The sequence below is a fragment of the Dichotomopilus funicola genome, assembly GCF_033296635.1.
Source record: "Dichotomopilus funicola strain CBS 141.50 unplaced genomic scaffold C8A04scaffold_46, whole genome shotgun sequence".
NCBI classification, from domain to species: domain Eukaryota; kingdom Fungi; phylum Ascomycota; class Sordariomycetes; order Sordariales; family Chaetomiaceae; genus Dichotomopilus; species Dichotomopilus funicola.
The window spans coordinates 108,942-131,523 of record NW_026944067.1 but is presented as its reverse complement, the minus strand read 5'-3'; the positions used below and the strand labels follow the sequence as shown (position 1 = coordinate 131,523).

General features: G+C 56.5%; 5 protein-coding genes across 5 annotated transcripts; 4 read left to right on the top strand and 1 right to left on the bottom strand.

Moving 5' to 3' along the window:
• Positions 1-1,692: 1,692 nt before the first annotated feature.
• On the top strand, positions 1,693-2,724 carry C8A04DRAFT_13320 (protein rds1; the record flags this gene model as incomplete). The annotated part of the gene is made up of 2 exons (XM_062777666.1): positions 1,693-1,868; positions 1,938-2,724. The coding sequence occupies 2 exons, from the start codon at positions 1,693-1,695 to the stop codon at positions 2,722-2,724; spliced, it is 963 nt and encodes a 320-aa protein (XP_062635665.1).
• Positions 2,725-6,424: 3,700 nt separating this feature from the next.
• C8A04DRAFT_13310 (NADP-specific glutamate dehydrogenase) lies at positions 6,425-8,047 on the top strand (the record flags this gene model as incomplete). Its single annotated transcript, XM_062777663.1, has 4 exons — positions 6,425-6,470; positions 6,560-6,785; positions 6,892-6,941; positions 7,014-8,047. The coding sequence occupies 4 exons, from the start codon at positions 6,425-6,427 to the stop codon at positions 8,045-8,047; spliced, it is 1,356 nt and encodes a 451-aa protein (XP_062635664.1).
• Positions 8,048-12,290: 4,243 nt separating this feature from the next.
• C8A04DRAFT_38397 (cholesterol oxidase) lies at positions 12,291-16,808 on the top strand (the record flags this gene model as incomplete). Its single annotated transcript, XM_062784222.1, has 6 exons — positions 12,291-13,014; positions 13,126-13,242; positions 13,300-13,855; positions 13,911-14,248; positions 14,319-14,505; positions 14,582-16,808. The coding sequence occupies 6 exons, from the start codon at positions 12,291-12,293 to the stop codon at positions 16,806-16,808; spliced, it is 4,149 nt and encodes a 1,382-aa protein (XP_062635663.1).
• Positions 16,809-17,563: 755 nt separating this feature from the next.
• Positions 17,564-21,051, bottom strand: C8A04DRAFT_13380 (DNA polymerase family B-domain-containing protein; the record flags this gene model as incomplete). The annotated part of the gene is made up of 3 exons (XM_062777684.1): positions 17,564-18,308; positions 18,389-20,199; positions 20,287-21,051. The coding sequence occupies 3 exons, from the start codon at positions 21,049-21,051 to the stop codon at positions 17,564-17,566; spliced, it is 3,321 nt and encodes a 1,106-aa protein (XP_062635662.1).
• Positions 21,052-21,703: 652 nt separating this feature from the next.
• C8A04DRAFT_30084 (uncharacterized protein) lies at positions 21,704-22,475 on the top strand (the record flags this gene model as incomplete). Its single annotated transcript, XM_062781248.1, has 2 exons — positions 21,704-22,247; positions 22,369-22,475. 2 exons carry the CDS (start codon positions 21,704-21,706, stop codon positions 22,473-22,475), a joined length of 651 nt encoding a protein of 216 aa, XP_062635661.1.
• Between the last annotated feature and the right edge of the window lie 107 nt (positions 22,476-22,582).

Below are 22,582 nucleotides of genomic sequence, written 5' to 3'. Positions count from 1 at the left end.
CCTCGAGGAGGAAACAAAGACCGCCGTTCAGTGTAGCAAATATCGTACGATATGGAAGACGCAATGTTGCTAATCCCGGACACAGACATAAACTGGCACGTTGGATTGCGAATATTGCCCGCACCGGCAGGATCACAGATCGCCCCAAGGGTTGCTGCGCGGCCATTCTTCTGTCCGAGTCGTGCTCGGGTGTGGTGGTGCCGGGGAGGCAATGGTGATCCCGGTCCGCACGGCCGTTTCTCTGTCAAACTATCGCCTCTTTCGCAAACTATCACACTATCCAACCGACTAGGCGTTGTGGGAGCAAGGACTTAGCCGGGACCCGAAAGCTTGATCCAGTTGTCAGACTCCTGGTGGCCAAACCGTAACTATCCTTTGTCACTAACCGCCGAAGTTGGTACTTGGTAGACAACGTGCCGGTGAAGTAAAATCAGTACCGTGGACAACCAACATTATCGTTCTCACTAAACTGCAACATAGGCAGACGGCCTAAAAAGCATAACCGGAAGCAAATTGCAGCTGTCACAGACGCGCCCGCAGACAGTCATCACCCCTCGGTTTTGATGTGGTCCGTCTGATTGAAACAAGTCTGAGACGAGCATCGTGGGCGCCACTGTCGCAAATCCTCGAAGCGTGGGAGCCGTGCACCCGTCCGGCCTTGGCGTTCGCCCCCTCGGCCCCTTCTAGCCAATCAAGGCCGTTATGGCCGACCCACAGATCAAAACCCCCAACTTGTTCCCTGCACACGGCCGTTGGGATGCCAGGTGCCGAGCAGGGATGCGAATAACTTCGTCCCAACTTTAAACATGTCCCGCATCAGCCTGATTGGCTCACTTCAGCCGCACGCCGGCCCTCTCGCAACCGCGCAGGGGTCATCCGGGCCTCCTATCACGGCGCCTGCAGCAAGGAGGTAGCCTCGATATCTTCCTACTGCAGGAACAGGAGGGTAGTAAGGAAAGAAACGAAACATGACGAAAGACCCTGGGTCCTCCTTGCCATCCGAAGTCGATCTTGGCAGCGTCCTTGATCTCGTCGGGGGTGCCTAAGGTGGCCCCGACCGGAAACTCGAGCTTTCGAAGGCGACATCGTCCGGCCCGGGCGTTCTGGACGTTGCCCTGAGCGTTCTCTCAGGGTCAACCGCCCCGGCAACTCGCCGTCCCCGCCCAGCATTGCCCTAGCCGGTTGGATGTTTCTAATCCCGTGTCCCTTGTTTGGCCTTCCATCCGGAGAGAAGGGGAGGGGAGGGGGGAGGTTGGATGGTGTGACGCGGGTCCCGGAACTGTCAGCAGCCGCCGGTCATGAAGAGAGGCGATCATGTCTGGCCTTTGGGTTATTCAAGGGCCTGTTTCCCACTTACACACCGGGGTTTCGCCTCTTTTTCTTCTTCTTTCCTTTCTCATCCCACGCCTCCGATCTTGTTCGTTTCTCTCGCCCCAAAGCGCTGGTCTGCTTTCACTCTCCTTCAAGCAGCGCAGTCTGTCTCTCTTTCAATCCCTTCCACTCCAGCACATGCTGTACTAGCTTCTTAATATTTTGTAATACCTCAGGCAGGCCTTCAATTCTACAGCCAGGCTAGACTTGCATCTTTCATCCAACGTCCAGTTCGCTTTGGACGACTCAGGAGTTTCAAAACGCAGAATACCTACAAACACGAGCCGAACTAGATTATAATCGACGCGCACCAAGGACGAGATGCCTTCCTTCACGAAGACCTTTGGAGTTGTTGTGGCCGGGCTGGCGGCCGTCTCTTCAGCACTACCGGCAGTTCCAAAACTGAGCCGGTCCCAGATGAGGATGTACCACAACGCAAAGCGTCAAAACGCAGCGGCCGCAGCACTGGGCCTCAACGATGTTGACATCCTGCAATTGTAAGAACGCCGCGCGCTACGAGTTGGGAAAGCGAAGAGGATACGAAGATACTAACCTTGGAATGATAGCGCCCTGACTTTGGAGTGGCTGGAAGCGACCTTCTACCAGCAGGGCTTTGCCCAGTTCCCAGCAACCGATTTCCAAGCACTCGGCCTCCAGCAGCAGGACATCGACGCCCTCACCAAGATCGGCAAGACAGAAGAGGAACACGTCAGCCTCCTCCAAAGCGCCATCGCCCAAGCCGGTGTCCAGCCCGTCCAGCCATGCACCTACAACTTCGGCTTCACCGACGCCGCAGGCATGGTCGCGACCGCGGCCGTCCTCGAGAACGTGGGCGTTTCCGCCTACCTCGGCGCAGCCTCCCTCATCTCCGACGGCTCCATACTCACCACAGCCGGTTCCATCCTCACCGTCGAAGCCCGCCACCAAACCTTCATCCGCGCCGCCTCCAGCGCCGTCCCCGTTCCCCAAGCCTTCGACACCCCGCTCTCCCCCAAACAAGTCTTCTCCCTCGCGGCCCCCTTCATCACCAGCTGCCCCGAAGGCTCCAACCTCATCCTGACCGCCTTCCCTACCTTGACCATGGCCGCCGGCGCCTCTGCCCAGGCCGTCGCGGCCGGTGCTACGGTGCAGTTGCAAAGTGAGGTTGCGTCGACGGCTACGCACTGCGCTTTTACTACGGGTGGGCTGCCGGGTGGAACGGCGTTCACGCCCTTTGACCAGGCTAATGGGTGTGAGGTGCCCCAGAACTTGGCGGGTGTCACGTATGTTAACTTGGCGAGCGCCGGGCCGCTGACGGGGGCGCTTACGGACGATATCATTGTGGCTGGGCCCATGGTGATGCAGGTTTCGTAAGCCTTGCTCCCGTTTGGGTTTTTTCTTTTTTTTTCTTTTTTTTTTGAGGGAGGGGGCTGGAGGTTGTGGGTTTGTCTTGTCTGGGTACTGTGGTGGATGGGATGGGGCCGGCTAGGGCAGGTTTATGCCGTCGTTTAAAAGCAGACGATCCCACCGGCGAGTGCTCGTCCTTTGTGGGTGGGTATGTGTTGTGTTATCAGACGCCAGACAAGACAGGTTAAAATACGCCACACAACACAAGCTTACTTTCTTCCCCCTTTTATATCCCTTTTTATTTCTTTGAAACTTGCTGTTTGTACATAATCCGGTCCATCTTCGGTGGCTGGGTAATTCGGTGTTGTGGTGTTGTTTTTCCTTTCTCGTCAGCGTGGCTGAGACTCGCTGTTTTCTTAACGTATTTATTTTCTCTTTTATCTTTTCATTATTTTTCTGAGGATCCACGAGAGTGGTTGATGGTGTAGATACCCGTCTAAGTCTGAGAGCTTAGGAGGAGGAAAACTAGGGTTGTTGTTACAGTACTCTAGACGGTAAATTGTCAAACGAAAAACTATCTTATCGTCCGTCCTTATCTCTATTTGACCCGCTCCATAGAAAACAATCGTGCATGTTAGGTGGAGAGGCTACTCCCCCTGGTGTTGAACGGTCCCACTGAGTGGACGTCCCTCAACACATACAAAATGCCCACGGCCCGCGAGTAGCTAGCCATAGTCACTGTAGACACTACTAGGGGGTATGAGAGTGGGGTACTTGGTTACATAGTAGGTTCAAATTCGATGACAACAGGACCAACGTAACCCTCGTGGGACAAAGAAAAGATAGTAATAAGGCATGGCGAAGAGAGTATTTCCATCCCCACTCTGCTTCTCCGGATGTTACCTCCCATCCTGTCCAATCCATCCTTGGAGGTACGGCCTTGTTACCCCGGATCAAGAAAGTGACACAGCGGAGGGGGTTTGAGGCGAGACCGTGAGATGAAGGGAAGAAACGTGGGGAAAGGGAAGTAGGCCGTGGCATGTGTGGGAGACTCAAGCAGTGGGAGAGTGGACCGTAGAGTATTGGGGGCGTGGCGGTGGGAAGAAACGTGCCGTCCAGAGTGTGCAGCTTGCGGCCCGACTCCTGCCCACAGGCTTGCCCAGGACCAGGTGGTTTTGGGGTCTCCTTCTTGACCGTGAATGGGCTGTGAGTCTGTATCGGGAGGAAATACTACTAATGGTATCACAGAACGACCTTGACGAGGGACAGGAGAAGAGAACCCAGCATTTACGTGCATGTGGTCACTGTAGTCGGTAGCTCGACCTCCTTGTCTTGTCGCTTCTTGTCTTCCCCATCCCGTCTTCCTCGGGCCTAGTTCTACACAGCACAGCAGTCTTACATCCGGCCGGCGAGCGGGCTGACCTCCACGGACATGGAAGCAGCATACAGCATTTCCGTTATTTCCGTCCTCTGTAGCTCTCGGTAGTCGGTATGTAACCACAATCTAGTTGGTTATCGCGAGCCGGCCGGGGGCAGAAGACGACAGAGATAAGTGCGTCCGTGGCGATAGGGCGATAGGGCGATAGGATCGGATAGCGAGGCGATGCGGATCGAAGATAACGGGTAAGTTGAGTTGTCACGGGTCGATGGCAGGGGGCTGCGGGTGGAAGCGGACACACACATGCCGACGAGGGAGGAATACTTAAAGTCGTGATGATTCCCATGTTGTTGCTTGCTTGCTCTTGTCGGTGTTGTTGTCTTTTTCGTTGTTTTTTGTCACTTTCCCCCCAGAGTTTCCCATGCTGGGCTGGGAGGGACCCTGCCCCACTCGGCACTCTTTTGACCGAAGGGGTTTTTTTCTCGGGTTACATTGACTCCACGACCCCGAACCGAAGCGTTGGGTGCCGCACCAGAATATCTGCACGGCATGCAAATTCGATCCTTGGCCCACGTCTTTATCACATGCCTTCACAGCAACCTCCATGGCTGACGTTCGACACAATTGTTGACATTTTCGTCGTCGTCAACGCTCGAGGAGAGCAGAGCCATGGGGTAAGGTGAAGGACGAGCGGGACGTGGAGCGAAGGAGGACAAGAGAGGGGAAGACAGGTGTGTGACAGACAGTGAAGAGGCACAGAGGCAACGAAACATCGAGACAGCAATGCTTCCGCGGAGGCAACAAAGACGTGTCCTGAAGGAGAGATGGACATGTCGATCTGACGACTCGGAGCGAAGGAGACAACGGACCGAATCGGGCCACCTATCACCAAGACACCGGCCAATGCATTACCAGTTGTGTTTAGCAACTCAAGATAAGCGAAGCGCTGAAGTGGAGGATCGGGAGGAAGAGGAGTGGTTCACCCACCACTGCCCACGCCCGGCACCTTTGAGGGGTTTCCAGTGGGAACACGGGAGGTGCTGGGGGTGCCTTGCGCCCACTTACCCAAAGCGGAAGGATCCGGGGGCGAAACTGAGTGGGCGGCCACTGCTGAGCGCCTTGAAGGGCAGCGAAGTCGGAGCCAAGGCGAAAACAAACCGGGTGCTCACACCAAAGGCTAGTCATAGAATTGACGGACTTGCGGGTGTCCCCCCCATTCAACCCCCTCCTTCTGGGTTCCGGTTGGCCTTCAAGATAAGTCCCACCAAGGCGCTTGAGCCCGACTCGCATGAGTCTAGGGACTGGCTCCCGTTGGTCCCGCAGAGAAAATTACCAAGTCGGATTTATCCAACATCGAGGCGACCAATTGATGCTCGCGGATAAGTTTTTGAGGAGATTTCGTGAAGACATGGGCCCCCCACAAAGAGGCTGGCCATTTTTGACCCCGCCTACAGGGAGGGCACGCGAGCATGCGGGGCATGCCACTGTCAGATTTCGACAGATTTGCATGTTCGATGCTTCTCGGCGCCAATCATGTCTAGGTATGTTTATCGATAGAAGGCGGCGTCCGTGGCGTGCAGCGAGGCTGTTGCGGGAAAAAAGCAGGTGATCGAGTAAAAGATGAAAATCAACCGCGAAAAGGGGTTCCGTTGCTGTTCATCGTGGCGATAAAACTGAAGGCCGGACTCAACGACCAAAGGACGATCGACCACCATTGCCCATTGACTGCAGGCCCGTAAATTGACGCGAAGACGAGTCGGGCGGAGGTGAACGGAACCGTAAAGTGGTGCATCGGTCTGGCGTGGGATGGCGGGTGTGCCGTTCTTCCAGATGGAGCGAAAACCGGCGCGACGAGAAAGCCAAACCCTCGCCAAGACGCGGCCATTCGTCCCGCACAGGGGCGCCCCTCGTTGTCCCTCGGGTGGGTACGACATTGTATGCGTGGACGGGTTCGCCGCTCGCCCATGTTCCCGCGTGCCCGCCCACACCCAATTGAACCCCGGCCGGGATGTGAAACGGAGTCTCGCGGTGCGCTCGCCTCCAACAACCCGCCGCCTATGTCGGCCGGCCAGTTCATCGGAAGAAGGGGGAGGAGAAGGGTGGGAAGTGGGCGACGGCCGCTGGTCTCCATCTCGAGTCTTGTCAAACCCCCACCATCCTGAGCTAGATCTCTGGTATATAGTCCCTTCTCTTTCCCTCCTCCCTCTCCGTCTTCTCGTCTGCCCTCTTTCCTTTCGCATTCTCGCAGCGGAGCCTGAGTCGACAGCGATAAGCCGGAACAGCCTGCCCTTCTCGCACAACCCACACCCGACGACTCTTCCTCAACCACACAAGCAACCACCAGCCATCATGTCTCAGCTTGCCCCCGAGCCCGAGTTCGAGCAGGCGTACAAGGGTGAGTGAGGCAATGCCGGAACCGCCCCCGGAAGGCCATCCTGGGTTGTATCTGCGAGGACCGAGAACTGACAGTGATTTTGAAAACAGAGCTTGTCCTTACGCTCGAGAACAGCACCCTGTTCCAGAAGAACCCCGAGTTCCGCACTGCTCTCAAGGTCGTCTCGATCCCTGAGCGTGTCATCCAGTTCCGCGTCGTCTGGGAGGACGATGCCGGCAACGTCCAGGTGAACCGCGGCTACCGCGTTCAGTTCAACTCGGCCCTGGGCCCGTACAAGGGCGGTCTCCGTCTCCACCCCTCCGTCAACCTCTCGATGTAAGCGAAACCCACAAACAAAAAAAAAAAAAAAAAAAAAAAAAAAAGAAGCGCCGCGGGCTTGAACCAGGGGGTGAAAAAGAGCAGAACTGACAGTTTGAAACAGTCTCAAGTTCCTTGGTTTCGAGCAGATCTTCAAGAATGCCCTCACTGGCCGTAAGTTGAGACCAGACGAAAAGAAAAGGAGAAAAGCAAGGAAAGGAAGAGATCGCTAACTTTCGCGACTAGTGAACATCGGTGGTGGTAAGGGTGGTGCCGACTTCGACCCCAAGGGTAAGAGCGACGCTGAGATCCGCCGGTTCTGCGTTTCTTTCATGCGCGAGCTCTCCCGCCACATCGGTGCCGACACCGATGTCCCCGCTGGTGACATTGGTGTTGGTGGCCGCGAGATCGGCTATCTGTTTGGTGCCTACCGCCGCGAGCGCAACCGCTTCGAAGGTGTCCTCACCGGCAAGGGCCTCGACTGGGGTGGATCGCTCATCCGCCCTGAGGCCACCGGCTACGGCCTCGTGTACTATGTCGGCCACATGCTGGAGCTCGCCGGCGCTGGCGACTGGAAGGGCAAGCGCGTTGCCATCTCCGGTTCCGGCAACGTCGCCCAGTACGCCGCCCTGAAGTGCATTGAGCTTGGCGCCACTATCGTCTCGCTCTCCGATTCCAAGGGTGCGCTCGTCGCGTCTGGCGAGGGACAGGTCACCGTTGAGGATATTGAGGCCATTGCCGACCTCAAGCTCAAGCGCAAGTCGCTGTCTGAGTACTCCGCCAAGGGCAACCTCCAGTACATCGAGGGTGTCCGCCCGTGGCTCCACGTCGGCCAGGTCGATGTCGCTTTGCCGTGCGCGACCCAGAACGAGGTCAGCAAGGAGGAAGCCCTCGGCCTGGTTGCCGGCGGTGCCCGTTTCGTCGCTGAGGGTTCCAACATGGGCTGCACCCTCGAGGCCATCGAGGTCTTCGAGAACGAGCGCCGCACTAAGCAGGGCAACGCTATCTGGTACGCCCCCGGCAAGGCCGCCAACTGCGGTGGTGTCGCCGTGTCTGGTCTGGAGATGGCGCAGAACAGCGCGCGCCTCTCGTGGACCCGCGAGGAGGTCGACCAGAAGCTCAAGGATATCATGAAGACCGCCTTCGACATTGGTGTCACCACCGCCAAGAACTACGTCGAGTCCGCCGAGGGCGAGCTTCCCAGCTTGGTCGCCGGCAGCAACATTGCCGGTTTCGTCAAGGTTGCTCAGGCCATGCAGGAGCACGCCGATTGGTGGTGAAGGGTGTGACGGGCCGTTGATCTGAGTTATCCTTTCGTCCTCATTTTTCTTGTTTGGATTGGTTGGCGTTTCGGGGCGGGCATAGGATGAGTTAACGACATGATTCCCTGGTTATAACCGGTTGAGCGTGCGAGTTTGTTGACAACTGGTTATTTATTTGGTGCTGCAGGCGTGTGGGAAGCGAGAAGCGGGAAATGAAGCATTTTTCTGCGGGTACATAGATGGAAGATGGGAAGCGGCATCCTTTTACATAGCAATGAAACCAAAAAAATCATCAAAACAACCAGGTGCCGAATGATAGTCCGCTATGCAAGCAAGCACGCCATGAGGAAGATCACAACTTCCTCGGATGGTCTCCGGTTCGACCCGGTCGGCCCATTGCCCAATCACATGAAGATCAAAGATAAGCCCAACCGCGTGGTTCGTTTTTCCCCGGAAAACGTACTCGAGGAATGCCGATAAGCTCCAAGGTCGCACAAGATCCGCCAAATTTGGCATGTGAGGGCCTCCTTCCGATAATAGATAAGACGGGAATTCGCGGGGTATTAGTATGAAAATAAAACTGGTCATCTATTTCTTTTCCGTGTGTAAAAGTAACGGTGTCGTCGAATATTTGAGAATCCCGTCGGTTGTAATCATCGTAGTCGTTGGTTTCGAAAGGGGACATGGGTGTTTCCCGATTCAGGGACAATTGTCCTTCGAATACTATGTATGGCCTGCATCTTGTACGGCCCCTAGGCACCATGTAAGTCCATTCATAACTCTCAAAACTCCAGCTGATCAATTACTCATGCTGTGAGATCCAGGTTTTCTTCCTTTGACTCCCAACCCATAATGATATCTGAGACATGCTCACGTGGTGCGCGGAATGAGGCCAACGGTCTTCGGTGCCATTTCCGCCCCCTGAAACTCTTCTTCTGCGGAAGACTGAGACCGGACCTACGGCGCCTCTCGACCCCTCCCTAGGCCCCTTGTCGCTAATTCGGAGTCAACACCGAAGGACAACACCGAAGGACTTTTTCGGGCCAGTGCCTCGTTGAAGCCGATCGAAAGGCTCGAGTTACATCTAAGGCTTGGTCATGGGTTTCTCCGCAGGGGCTGTTGGGGCTCCTCTACCTCGGGGTTGCAATCCGTCCCGGGAGTCCAATTCTCCCTAGGACATTGGGGTTGCTCATTGAGAACGACGCGCGGCGATAGTATCCCGCCGCATCTAGTCCGCCCTCACTACAACAACTAGGTAAGGATCAGGTCAGCGTGTGAACCCTTGGTGCTGGGCCTTTCTGTTGGTTGATCTCTTCACGGTCGTCCTCTATCCCACACCCTTGGCTTCTTTCGTATTCCCCAAAAGGTCAAGCGGAGGAGTCATGGTACCCGTGAACGAACGGGGTTGACTCATGGCGAAGGATCCTGTGACGACGCTTATGGTGTTGAGCCACTCTTAGCCGCCCTGTTGGTGTGCCGACGATGTTCGGCTTCCTCGGAGTTCGCTGAGACTCGATCCGAACGCCGGAGTGTTTCGCCTCGGCATGGCCGGGTCATGTTGCCACAGCCTTGAGCGTAAGGCTAGTTACATAGTATGCTACCCTGAACTGTACATACGAGATGGCCCCGGGAATAGGACGTTGGTGGCGCGCCTCGAGGGCTTGGACGGTTGGCGGGGCTTGTTGGAGGGGGCCAGACATAACTTATAGTGGTTGGGGAATTGCTTGTATATACCCGCCTACCCTTATCGCTTCATCGTTCCTGTGTCCGATTCAAGGCCTTTTCGTGGCCCGAGTTATACGCTCCTAATCATAAGCAATGTACTTAACAAAAGAGACCTGCACATTTTGCTCACAGACCGAGGTCATCATGCCGTATTTCAGAAACTTTATGGGGTCGCACCGTACATTGTTGAACATCTCGGTGACGCAGGTGTGGATGGTTTCAGCCAACTTGGAAGTCTCAACCGTGGTCATGAGAAGTATCCTTTCCAATTTGGGAAAGCAAGGCTTCTTCTGGCAAGCGCCGGGTGAGCAAGCCTTGCCGTTGAGGTACAAGATCGGAGAGCAGATGGAAGTCGCAACCCTCGCATTTTCCCGCAGCTGACGACCTCTTTCCACTCACTTCCACCATTTCACACTAGGTAACGAGGTAACTAACCACCCATCACTCCCACCCACCCGAGCCACCATACCTATCACATCCCACTCCCAACTCAATGCGGCGTCGAGTGTGCCTTGTCCCTTGCACGACCCGGCGGCATCCATTTCGCACCCAACCACGGCAGCGGGCCCAATTGGGGGCGTGTTTCAATACACACTTCCCGGTGCGACTCCGACGCCCATCTCGTGCTCAGCTGAGGCCGGGTACAGCAGGCTGTTGTTCAACCGCCGGATTTTATTCTTAGTCGATGTCTCACCCTGAAGCCTTTGCCAGGCAGCCGAGGACCGGACTAGCACTCAATTTGGAACGGGTGCGCCCTTTTGAAGTCGCACGAGGCCAAGGACTGATTTCAAGTGCTGACGACGAGCTCGGTCAACTGATGCCGAAACTGGCCGGCCACAGATATCACGAAGAATCGGGCAATATGATACGGGACCCACCGCATGGGGCACTGTGAAGAAGGTTCGGACACGGCGCCGGGAGACGTCCACCCTGCAGTTCGCGATCCCCTTGCGGCATGTCGGACGATTGGATCACTGGGCCAAGTTACCGGGGGTCCGGGGGCTGACGGGAAGTCGGGCACAGGGCTGAAGAGACTGGGGGTAGCCGAGGGTTGACGAGCCAGCGCCGGTGAGGCACAAGGTTGTAGCGTAAACTCTCGGTTTGAACTTCTCACTCTTCGCAGAGCCAATCACCCATTATCCAGTCACGATCGGCCCTCTCAGCCACCTCTTGCTGCAGCTTTGGAAACTGAGAGGGACGCGTTGGGGGCGACCTTTTCAATACGCTGCTGCGTTCAGTTGGTTCTCGGTACTGCGACACCAGCGACGTATCACAGGCCAGGGACAGCGTTCGCAAACCATCCAATCGCACAATCCTCCCGCAATTGACCCCGGTCAACTGAGGACGAAAAGGGACTTTTACCCGGCTCGAGCCCGGCAGGTCGGGGCATCTCACAACCGCGAACTCGACAACGAGTCAACGACCGAGTAACTTTCTCCTTCCCTGCTCACCTTGCTGTGCCCTCTTCGACGCAGCCTCGCGGCCTGTCGCCCGCTTTCCTTGGAGAAAAACCTGTCGATCGCATGCGAGACATCGGCCGGGCGGTTCGTCTCATCAGACGCCAGCGCTTGCGTGCCCCCGTTGACTTTCGGCCCCTCTGAAATACCACGGTCTCAGCGGACCAGAGGGACCCACGGGACAATGGCACTGCACCATTGAGGTCGCTGTCCACGACGCTAGTGTAGAGATGAGCCGAGTGGACGCCACAAGGCAGCAACGGTTTTTGCGCGATGATTGTCAGGTTCTGAAGAACGCTCATTTGAAAAAGGTCCATCTCGATGGTCGCCCAGGGCTCAAGAGTGGTCGAGCGTGGGTTGCGGGAGACGCGGGAAGCAGGGGTTACTCGTGGCTGTGGTCCCAAAAGCTGTGGCCTGGCGGAACCACGCTGATGGGTGCTCCACTGCCATGCCCCGATACCCCATCTGGATACAACCTCCTTGCGGCAGCGCGGACAAGAACCTGGCCGCGGTATTTTGGCCAATGGCAGCCCCAATTGCCGTCCATCTTTAATATTTGCCCAACCAAATGGGGGCGGGCTGGGGCCTGCGCCCTGGTCGGGGATGGAGGTAAAGGGGGGTGACTAACCCTTTCTCGGTGTGCTGGAGCGAAGACCTGATGTTGTGCCCATGAGAGGAACCTACCTGCCTGTGCCGTGTTTTTTTGCTGACTTTGCACAGTACGGAGCCGGTCCCCCTCCACCACCAACGCTTCCACGACAGACACTAGTCTAGAATGGTCAGGCTATGATGGAAGGGAGGGGTGAGGTGGGTGAAGGCTCTGGGACTGATATATACTCGAGATGCCCTCCCAGCCCTAGCTTGCAAACCCACTGGACGAAGTCCCTGAAATTGCTCCGTCCGACCCGACCCCTATTCGCCTTTTCCCAGCTGAACTCGACCATATTAGACAAAACATAACCTATTAGTTAATACACCTTTACTTGCTCAAGCAACTTCTTGTCGGCATACCGGGGACGCGTCTGGTGTTGATCGCGTCGCCGAACAGGCATAACCACTAGCCATTCAGACTAATGAGCATGGACAAGTCTTCGTCTTCGTCTCACCGGCCGCGGACCGGGTCGTTGCAAGTCGACGATCTGCTCTCGCCACCCCTCACCCCAGACCCGAGCGGTAACAATGCGATGGGCATCATGAACGGTCCCCGCAACACCTTCCCAGGAGCCCGCCCAGTATCGCCAGACCCGAGTGTCTCCTCTAGTAGCTTCTCCAGCCCCGCCCGCCGGCCAGATTCCGCCGGCCAGCCTACGATCTCTTTCCAAGACTCGAGCAGTGATACCGCTCACCAGGATCACGACCACACCACAAAACACCCAATCCGGTCCCACAGCGCCGAGCGAGCCCCATCACCCTCCGTAGATGGCGGCCACCAACACCAGCATCACCCCAAGCCTCGACGCCTCTATAGCGATGGCCGCGAAGACGCCGCTTTCCCGCGGCTCTCCAAGCCCGTGGAGCTACTGCGCGGCTCGTACGACGTGGTGGTCATTGGATCTGGGTATGGTGGTGGTGTGGCAGCTTCGCGCATGGCGCGCACAGGCGAGTCGGTGTGTCTCCTGGAGCGGGGCAAGGAGAAGTGGCCTGGGGAGTACCCGTCGGGGGCGATTGATGCGGTGAAGGAGCTCCATTGCTCGGGCAACCTAGCGCCGGGGAGTCTAAAAGGGATTGGGGTGGAAGGCGGAGACCCTACGGGGATGTTTCACTTGGTGCTAGGGAGGGGGCAGAGTGCGTTGGTGGGGAATGGTGAGTTGTTTTTTATTTCCTCTTGTTCTGTGTTGATCCCCTTTCGGCAAACGAGTCAGGGGTCGGAAGTTGGGGGTGATGTTGTGAAAGTACTGACACGATGGCGCACAGGACTCGGAGGCACAAGCCTGATCAACGCCAATGTGTTCATGGAGGCGGACAAGGAGACTTTGGCGATGAAGGCGTGGCCGCCTGAGATCCGGGAGGATGTCGATGCCTTGGATAAGTGTTGGTTGTACCGTAATAACCCCTGTGAGAACATGGCGTGCTAATAACACCTTCCAGACTACGAAAAGGCGGCCGAGGTCCTCGACCCGCAGGAGTACCCGGCCGAGTGGCCCGAGCTACCCAAGGCCAAGCTACTCCAGAAGCAGGCTGAGCTCATGGGTCTAGGCGACAAGTTCAAGCGGGTACGGCAGACAACGAGGTTCATCAACGGACCTAACAGCATGGGCGTTGAGATGTCCCCCTCGTCGCTCACGGGTCAGGACAGCACGGGCGTCAACGACGGGTCCAAGAACTCGACGCTGGTCACATACGTGGCCGACGCCTGGAACTGGGGCGCCGAGCTGTTCTGCGAGTGCGAGGTGCGGTACATTGAGAAGGCGGAGAAGGATGACGGCTACCGCGTCTTCTTTGCCTGGCATGGCCGAAATAGGGGCCTCTTCAAGGCCAACTTGCATGGCGACCTTATGTGGGTGCATGCGAAGAAGGCTGTATTTCTCGGTGCTGGCGCCATTGCGTCGACGGAGATTCTGCTCCGGAGCAAGGCGATGGGTCTGGATATGAGTGACTTGGTCGGGCACAACATGAGTGGGAATGGGGACATGTTGGCGTTTGGGTGAGTGCTTTTTTTCTTTTCTTTCCCCCACAAGCAGTGCTAACAATTCACATAGGTACAACACCGACGAGACCGCGAACGCCATCGGGCGGGAGAACCCGTCGCCGTACAACCCCATCGGCCCAACCATCACTAGCGTCATTGACTGCCGCGAGGGCAATGTAAACCACCTAGACGGCTTTGTGCTCGAGGAAGGGGCCGTTCCACACGCCCTGACGCCACTCTTCCAGGCCATGCTTGACCTCATGCCGGGCAAGAAGGCTCCTAAGAACGACACTATCGTTGAGAGGACGCAGGCCGCCCTCGCGCGGTACGGCAGCCGGTTCCTGGGGCCGTACTTCAAGAACGGTGCGGTCGAGCGGACGCAGGTGTATCTTGTCATGTCGCACGACAGTGAGTATTTTCCAAAGACATATTACCGGGAGTTTGGATCAGATATAGCTAACACTGTGTGACTGTGTAGCCAACCATGCCGTCCTGTCGCTCAAGGATGACAAGCCGATGCTGGAGTTCCTCGGCGTTTCCCGCAGCAACCATGTCAAGAAGGTCAACAAGCTGCTCGAGCGGGCAACTGAGCTGGTGGGAGGAACCATGGTGCAAAGCCCCTTTGCTGCGCTTCTGGGCCAGGAGATCACGGTGCACCCCGTTGGGTATGTAACGTCCCACTACCGTCATTTATCGGTTCGGATCGCAAGTCGTACGGACGTTAGCTAACCGTGAGACCAGTGGAGCATGCATGGCACGCGACAACACGGGCCGGACCGGTGTCACCAACCACGTCGGCCAGGTGTTCACCGGCCGGGGCAAAGAGGTCTACCCGGGCCTGATTGTGACGGACGGTTCGGTGATCCCAACAGCCCTCGGTGCCAACCCGTTTGCGACCATCACGGCTCTGGCTGAGCGGTCCGTCGAGGCGTACGCGGCGTCGCAGGGGCTCACCATCTGCCAAGACAGAAACGAGAACATCGACCTGCTGGGCGAGCCGCAGCACGCACCCCGACGTCAGCACCCACGCCACCGGCGAGACAAGGTGAAGGCGTTCGAGGAGCAGGAGAGCATCACGGTCGCCAACACGGTGATCCGCAAGGCGCGCGACCTCAGCGCGGCCGGGTTCGGGTTCACCGAGGTCATGTCCGGGTTTGTCCACTACGACGACGGCCTGGTCGAGGACACGCAGGAGACGTACGAGCTGGCGCACCGCGTGGCCAAGTCACTGTGCGAGAGCGCGCGCTTCTTCCTGAGCGTGCAGGCGTTTGACACAGACGAGATGGTCAATCATTCGCAGCACCGTGGTATGTTGACAGGCACGTTTGTATGCCCCTCCATCCCGGGCTCGCCCTTCATGGTGCAGCGCGGCGAGTTCAACTTGTTCATCCTCAACAACAAGGCGCCCGGCACGCGCAACCTGACGTACGACTTCGACATGACGGGCGTCAACGGCCGGCGGCTGCACTTCCACGGCTACAAGGTCGTCGACTCGTCAGTGGCGCTGGCCCCGTTCCAGTTCTGGCGGGCCACCAGCACGCTGTACGTGACCGTCAGCGAGCATGTGCCGGGCATGTGCGCCGACCTGGACGACGAGGAGGCCTGGCGCCGCGGCCGGGTGCTGGCCAAGGGCATGATGCACATCCAGCCCGCCGACTTCATGTCGCAGATCAGCACGATGGCGCCCACGGGCAGCAACCTTGTGCGCAAGGCAGTCAGCGCCGCTAGCTTCCTGACCTACTTCACACGCAAGTCGCTGTCGCTGTTCTTGTCGCCCTTGACGCCGCTGCAGTACCCGACCAAGACCTTCAGCGGCTTCATCAACAACACCCCGCCCAGCCAGAGCTTCGACATCGTCGCCTCCGACGGCGTGTCTTCGCGCATGCACATGTGGGAACCCACCCACGTACCTGGCAACGATCCGGCCAACATCCGCAACCTGTTCATGATCCCCGGCGCCTCTGTTGACCACCAGATCTTTGCCCTGCCCACCATCCCCTACAACGCGGTCAACTACCTGACCCGCGCCGGCTACCGCGTCTTCGTCACCGTCCACCGCATCAGCCAGCTGATGATCGCGGGTAGCAACTGGACCACCTTTGATGCCCGCCTCGACCTGCGCGCCTGCCTTGAGCGCATCCGCAAGGACTACGGCCCCCACAAGATCTACACCATCGCCCACTGCATGGGCAGCGTCGCCTTCTCCTCGGGCCTGCTCGACGGCACCATCCCGACCGACTGGATCCTGGGCATCACCTGCTCGCAGGTCTTCATGAACCCCGTCTGGGGCCCGACCAACATGGCAAAGGTCATGGCCGGACCCGTGCCCATGGACAAGCTGTACAACATGTTCGCGGGTAGTTGGTTCTCGTGCAGCACCTCGACCTCCGATACCCTCGTGCAAAAGGCCCTCAACCAGGTCCTGCGCCTGTACCCACAAGCCCGCCGCGAGATGTGCAACAACGCGGCCTGCCACCGCACCTCGCTCGTTTTCGGCCGCTGCTGGAACCACAACAACCTCAACGAGGCCACCCACCGACAAATCGACCGCTTCTTCGGCGGCGTCAACATGACCCAACTCAACCTGCTCATGAAGATGGGCTTCGACGGCCACGTCATGTCCAACGCGCCGCTATACGACCCGCTCGACACGCCCGAGAATGTCAAGCGCCTCCGCGGCATCCCCATCATGATGTTTGTCGGCCGTGACAACGCCGTGCTGTCCCCCGAGGCCACCGAGCGCACCTACGAGATCTTGAGTGATGCGTTCGAGGACGGTGATTACAGCCGTCGTGTGGTGCCCGGGTATGGCCACTTGGATGGGTGGATGGGCCGTAATGCGTGGAAGGATGTGTACCCGTTTGTGCGGGAGGAGGTTGATCGGGTGACCAGGGGGGAGAGTTATGAGTTTGTTGAGCCGGATGATCGGTTCAAGGCGATGGTGCATGGGGGGGAATTGCTTTATTGATTTGATTTCTGAATCGGAATGTGTATGATGAGGAATGTCGAGCGAGGCATGTATGATGGCTGAGTGGGTATATGGACAGGGAGGAGTTTGGGTTGGGATATAACTGATACCTCTGGGTTCTCTTTTGGCTCTTTTTTGGAAGGCGAATTTTGGGGTATAAATCTGGCTTGGATATCTAGGCGTTTTTCTTCTGATTCCCTACTCGTATGTCAGCAGTATACTTGATTATTTTCGGGACCTACGCAGAAGACACCGGCAGTCTCAGGACTTGGATGGGAACCGCGAGGGCGTTGGCCGGACCAACGGATAGGATAGGCAGTGTGTCTGTTTAGTTTAGCTAGGGAGAATGATAACCCCCACTGCTTTGTAAACCTTGCTACCTGAAGTGAACATCCCTTGTTTTCCATGTAATTTTGTACTTCGCATTGGGTTATCTCGGGCATCGTGAAGGATACGACACATCACAATAGGGAAACAACATGCTTCATTAGCGTGAATCAAGAGACAGAAAAATGCAACAGTCAAATTATCGCGAGCCAGAAATAACTTTAACAAAGCCCAACCGTTCCAAGCCATGACTTATATGTCCTATGACTTATATGTCCTATGACAAGTTCCTGTTCCTCCTCCAAAACGCCTTTCCTTCTCCCATCTCCACACATGGTTAAATAAAACAGCCATAGTCATGAAAATATTATCGACCTCGTACCACCTTACCCAGCCATTCCTCTCCGTCACGACCCGAACCTCATCTCCTACCAAATAGCAGCCTTATCAAAATCAAACCGACCCAGTTCCTTATTCCCATCCTCCAAATCCTTCTTCGCCTTCATCCGCATATAAAAGATCGGACAATCCTTACTACTACAAATCACCTCGCAATGCATACTCCCCTGACACCGCTGACACTGCGTCCACAACCGCCCAAACCGCACCTCCAACTCCGACACCTTATCCAGCGTCTTCTTGTACAATTCCCCAACCCGCGGCGCGTCGTCGGCACACACCGCCCCCTGGCTCTCCTCTTTGCCCGTCAGCGGCTTCTTGCAGCCCATGCAAGTCTGCGTCTTCTTCGCGAATTTCATCAGTCCGCCGACGGTCGGCGCAGCGACGGCGATGGAGCGGGTGTGCGCGCCAGAGAGTAGGGAGCGGACTTTGGTGTCGCTGCCGAGGATGGGTTCGAAGATGCGGCCGAGGGGCTTGGCGAGTTGGTTTTCGAGGTAGTATTTGGTGTCGATGGGCACGTTGTGCTCGAGGACGTACATGGGGTCTTCGGAGTTTTCGAAGTTTTTGGATCCGGCCGCGCCTTTGACCATGACGTAGGCTACGCGGTCGCCGAGGCCGGGGGCGGACCCGGGGTCGCGTTTTCGCATTCGCTGTGCGAGCTCAACGTGGGCTTGCTTGGCGGCGTAGTCGTCTTTGGTTAGGGCTTTGGTGATGACTAGTTTGGACATGTCGACTTTGTTTTGGAGGAGGTCGGCGATTGTGTCTTTGACGTATCTGGGGTGACGGGTTAGCAACGAAATTCGATTCTGATGCGAGGAAAGGGGGGGTTAGGGTGGACGGGAGAAATATCGTACTCTTGAGCCCCAACGACGTCTCGGTCGATGAGAATCATCCTCAGGACCTTCTCAATGACGGTTTGCACCAACAGGCAGTTATCACGACGGACGGTCTCGATACCCTTGGTGTCCATCTTGTCGTGCTTCTCCGGTTTTGTCCAGTACAAACCGGCGTAGCGCTTCTTGTTGATGAGCAGGTAGGGAAAGTAGACCTTTTCGAATTCGAGCTTGATAGGCTTGACGAACTTGCTCGAGACAAACTGGGAAGCGTCTTCGCCAAGCTTCATGGCTTCTGCGAGATCGGTAGTGCCGAACTTGACCATGACGGAATCTGTGTCGCCGTAAATGACCTGGGCATCGTGGGAGTACCCGTTGGCAATCGTGTACCGCTTCTCCACCTCCTGCTTCGTCTTCTCGATCATTTGACGGCCGAAACTGGTTGTGCTGCTGGCAATCTCCAAACAGGGGAGCTTGCCGCCGTTTGTTGCACCGGTCAACCCGTAGACGGAGTTGGCACTGATCTTCAACGCCAGCTGCCGACCGTTCAGCACGGCCTTCTTGAAAGGATCCGTCTCAGCGGCGAGCTCTCGCTTGGCCTGCTTTCTGGCCGAGAGAAGTTCTTCTAAAATCTGAGCCAGTAAACCCTTCCGCTTCTTGGACGTGACAAACATGTCTCCACATGGGGTGACAATGTAGTCCTCGTCCTTCACGAGATTGTACCGCTCAATGTCTCGCTTCTTGATGAGAGTGGTATAGCACAGGTTGTGGGCCTGCATGATACTCGGGTACAGAGAAGCAAAATCCAAGGTGGCGATGGGCACGTCGTAATAGTTCCTGATAGGCTCGATAACGGTGGCGCCCTCGTATTGTTCTTCGGAAGACTCCATCTGCATGTTGGGAATCACTAGCTTTTGCTCCAGGGCTTTACGGTACAGCTGACTCAAGAACTTGACCTGCTGACCCCTGGCAAGTAGGAAGTTGAACGGGACACCCGTGACTCTCGCCATTTCGGTGTAGTTTTCGAGACAAGACAGCTTCTCCATGAGCCGCTGGGGGAGGTAGGCATCCTTGAGACAGTACACTGCTAGTCTGCGTCTCGACTCTGGCGTGCCCTCAAAAAGCTCCGTGATCATGGAGTGGTGAACGTCTTCCTTTTGCTCCCCGAGGAAGTGGAAAGATACTGAGTTCAGTGTGTAGCTGCGCAGTTGATGGTCACGCTGAATGAGCTGCAAAAGATCGAGCTGGAGACGCCCGCTGATGAGGGTGGTCTTGGTGTCGCGGTTGCCCATCTGTTTGCTGGAGAAATTGGAGTCCTTGGAGTATGATTTGGTACGGCGAGTACGGGACCAGTACTCAAACCCCGACACCTTGAGATGCTCGGCACGTTCAAGGAGGTATGGGAAATCAAAGTTGGCAATGTTGTAACCAGTGATGATGTCGGGGTCGACCTTTTCCAGAAAATCCCTCCAACCGGAAAGCATGTCCTGTTCCTTGTCGAACGATATGACTTGGGTGGCAACGATGGGGCTTGTGGTATCTAGACAGAATACGTTCCTGACAAACGGCTTTTTGTCTCCATATTTGGTCACGACGTTTGCGATCTGGATCACGGAGTCGTGGTTGGCTTTGGGGAAGATGCCCTTGCGGCCGGCGCACTCGATATCGAAGGAGAGAATCCTCAGGGGCGCCATCTTGGACCACTCGCCGACCGGTTTGTGGGAGATCAGGTGTCGGTAGCTCATTTCGGCTTCGATTTGGCAGTTGGACTGCTTGCTGCTCGCAATCATGTACTGGCCCGCCGGGGCTTCGACCCAGCCCATGCCGGCAATCTATTCATATCTCTAAGTCAGCGCAATTGTCCGTGTTCAGGTGCTTCGTTCCCCCCTGGGTTAAGGGCGGGTGAGGTGTTGACGTACGGAACAGTCAACCATAAATCGGAGTAAGTATTGGATGTTGTCGTAGGTCATGATGGTCCCGTCGAAGCTCTTCCATAGCTTCTTGTAGTTGGCATCGCCGCCCTCTATTGCCGTGCGGACCCTGTTAATTGACCTGTGATCGGTGACGCTGATCTTGATGAATGGATTCTGGGTGTTTCCCTGAAAGCCGTAGATGTTTTCTCGCATGGTGAGCGAGACGGAGTCGATCACGCGTCCATGCGTGGCAAGCTGTGTTTCGAGAAAGGCCTGGAAAGGAGCGCAGTCTTCGGGAGTAAATGACACAGGCGCAGCAACATAAAGGTAGTGCTTGAAGTCCTTGACGAGGAGCAGCACCGAGTTGCCATGGTCTGTCACGCCAAAAAGCTTGATGGCTGGGAGGCCGCCATTTGTGAAACCCTCTTCGGCTTCGATGGCCTGGAAGCACAGGCTGTTCTTCTCTGGGTTATAGTCACTGGGAAGTGGTGGGCGCTCCCACATCTGGTCCTTCTCTGTGTTGTTCTGTTTCAGGTCGGAGATGTCCTGGCTCATTCGCTCGAGGACCTCGGTCTCGAAAGCGCTCTTTTGCTGGCTCGAAGCCAGTTTTCCCTTTCCGTCATTCCGGGAGCTCCGGAACTGCGGGGCAGGTGAGGAAGAGGGTTCGTCGAGACGTCGCTTCTTGGCAGAGACCGGCGTGTTGGCGATGTTGCGGCGGGCACTCGATGCCTCGCCGAACACCCGCTTCTGGGGGAGCGTCGCAGACGGCATTATGGAAGATCCAGGTATGCACAGCGGGGTAGTAAGTAAATGTAGTAAACCGTGACGCGGAAGTGTAGAATTGTGATGGGTTTCAATTCGTTAAGTTATTAACTCGTAAGTTGAGGGATGCGGTCCATTACATGCCGGGTTTGGATGTTGAAGCTGCAAAAGGAAGGGGAACTGAAGTTGGCCTGTCCCATACAAGAGCTTCGAAATTCACGACCGAACGCGCTCCTGGCCCATGTTACGTGACCCGCCCCACTTTGTGACGCGACTGTTTAATGGGGCAGGGTACGTACCTTGCAACCACCACGCGATGCTGCCCCTTCTAGTCGATGCGGCGGGACAAAGCTGAAATAAAAGCTAATGACTTCCCACTTGGTTCCATGTAAAATTATGAATATCTGGCTCCTTCATTCGCTCTGTCGCCCCCCTCCAACTTCTCCTGAGAGCTTCCGCCTGGCACGTGAGTTCGTGTAGCCAACCCTAACCCTTAGAACACATTTACCCCGCCAACCAGAGTCGCTCATCCCATGAGCTGCGTTCACTGTTTATTTTCACCAATCTTCCCCATTTACATCTTCAAAACACTCCAATCCAGTTCCTCCAATCTCAACACGCCGCCAAGCCTATAAATAGCCTAGCATCTATTAGCTCAACCATGGCCGAAAGACACGCGCCCGCTCCCCGCGCCGTCGGCGCCGGCATCAGCAAGGCGCGCAACGGGGTACCCTCCAGCGTCAGTGTGCGCCGGAACCTCTTCCAAAGCCATGCCACGCGCCGGGTCCCAGCAATCCCCTCTGCCGCCCCATCGGATGACATGCACATGGACACCGAAGCCGCAGCAGCAGCAACCGCAGCATCAGCATCACATAGAGACCACCACCTCCACCAACAAAACGTATTCCATAACCATCACCATCTCCAGCAACACAACAGCCAATTTCAACCCCTGTCCGATTCCAGGGGCAGCCCCTCTCCCTTCGCGCATCGCAACGACGAGGATGACATTGTAGTGCGCGACCACAACGGGGAGATTGAGCTTGAGGACCCACCGACGCCTATGGTGGACGACGACCCGCAGCAGTTGGAAGCGTTGGAGGCACAGCACGAGGACGAGATGGAGCGGCAGCGCCTGGCCGAGGCTGTGAAGCAGCATCAGATTGGGATGGGGCAGCAGCATGGTCTGCCGGTTGAGCATGAGGGTATGTCTCTTCTCTCTTGAACGGCTATTCTCCTCCTAAGACTATCCACGAGCAACCCGCCCTGTTGTGGTGGGATTGTTCCCCCCGTATTTGTCGAACTGAGGCCAACTATTGTCACTAGCAGAGCTTGTTGAGGCAGTCAAGGCGAGCCTGAGAGCCAAGGTGGCCGAGCTTGACGAGGACAACTGGCTGTATGAGCTAGCACGGAGACGGCAGCAACATCGGTGATGGGCAGTGTGAGAGTGTTTTTCTTTCTTAGGCATTCATTGAGTCTTATCTCGGCTTGACAAAACACCCCCGGGCTCGAATCGGCAAATTCGGCCTCACCATCTTAC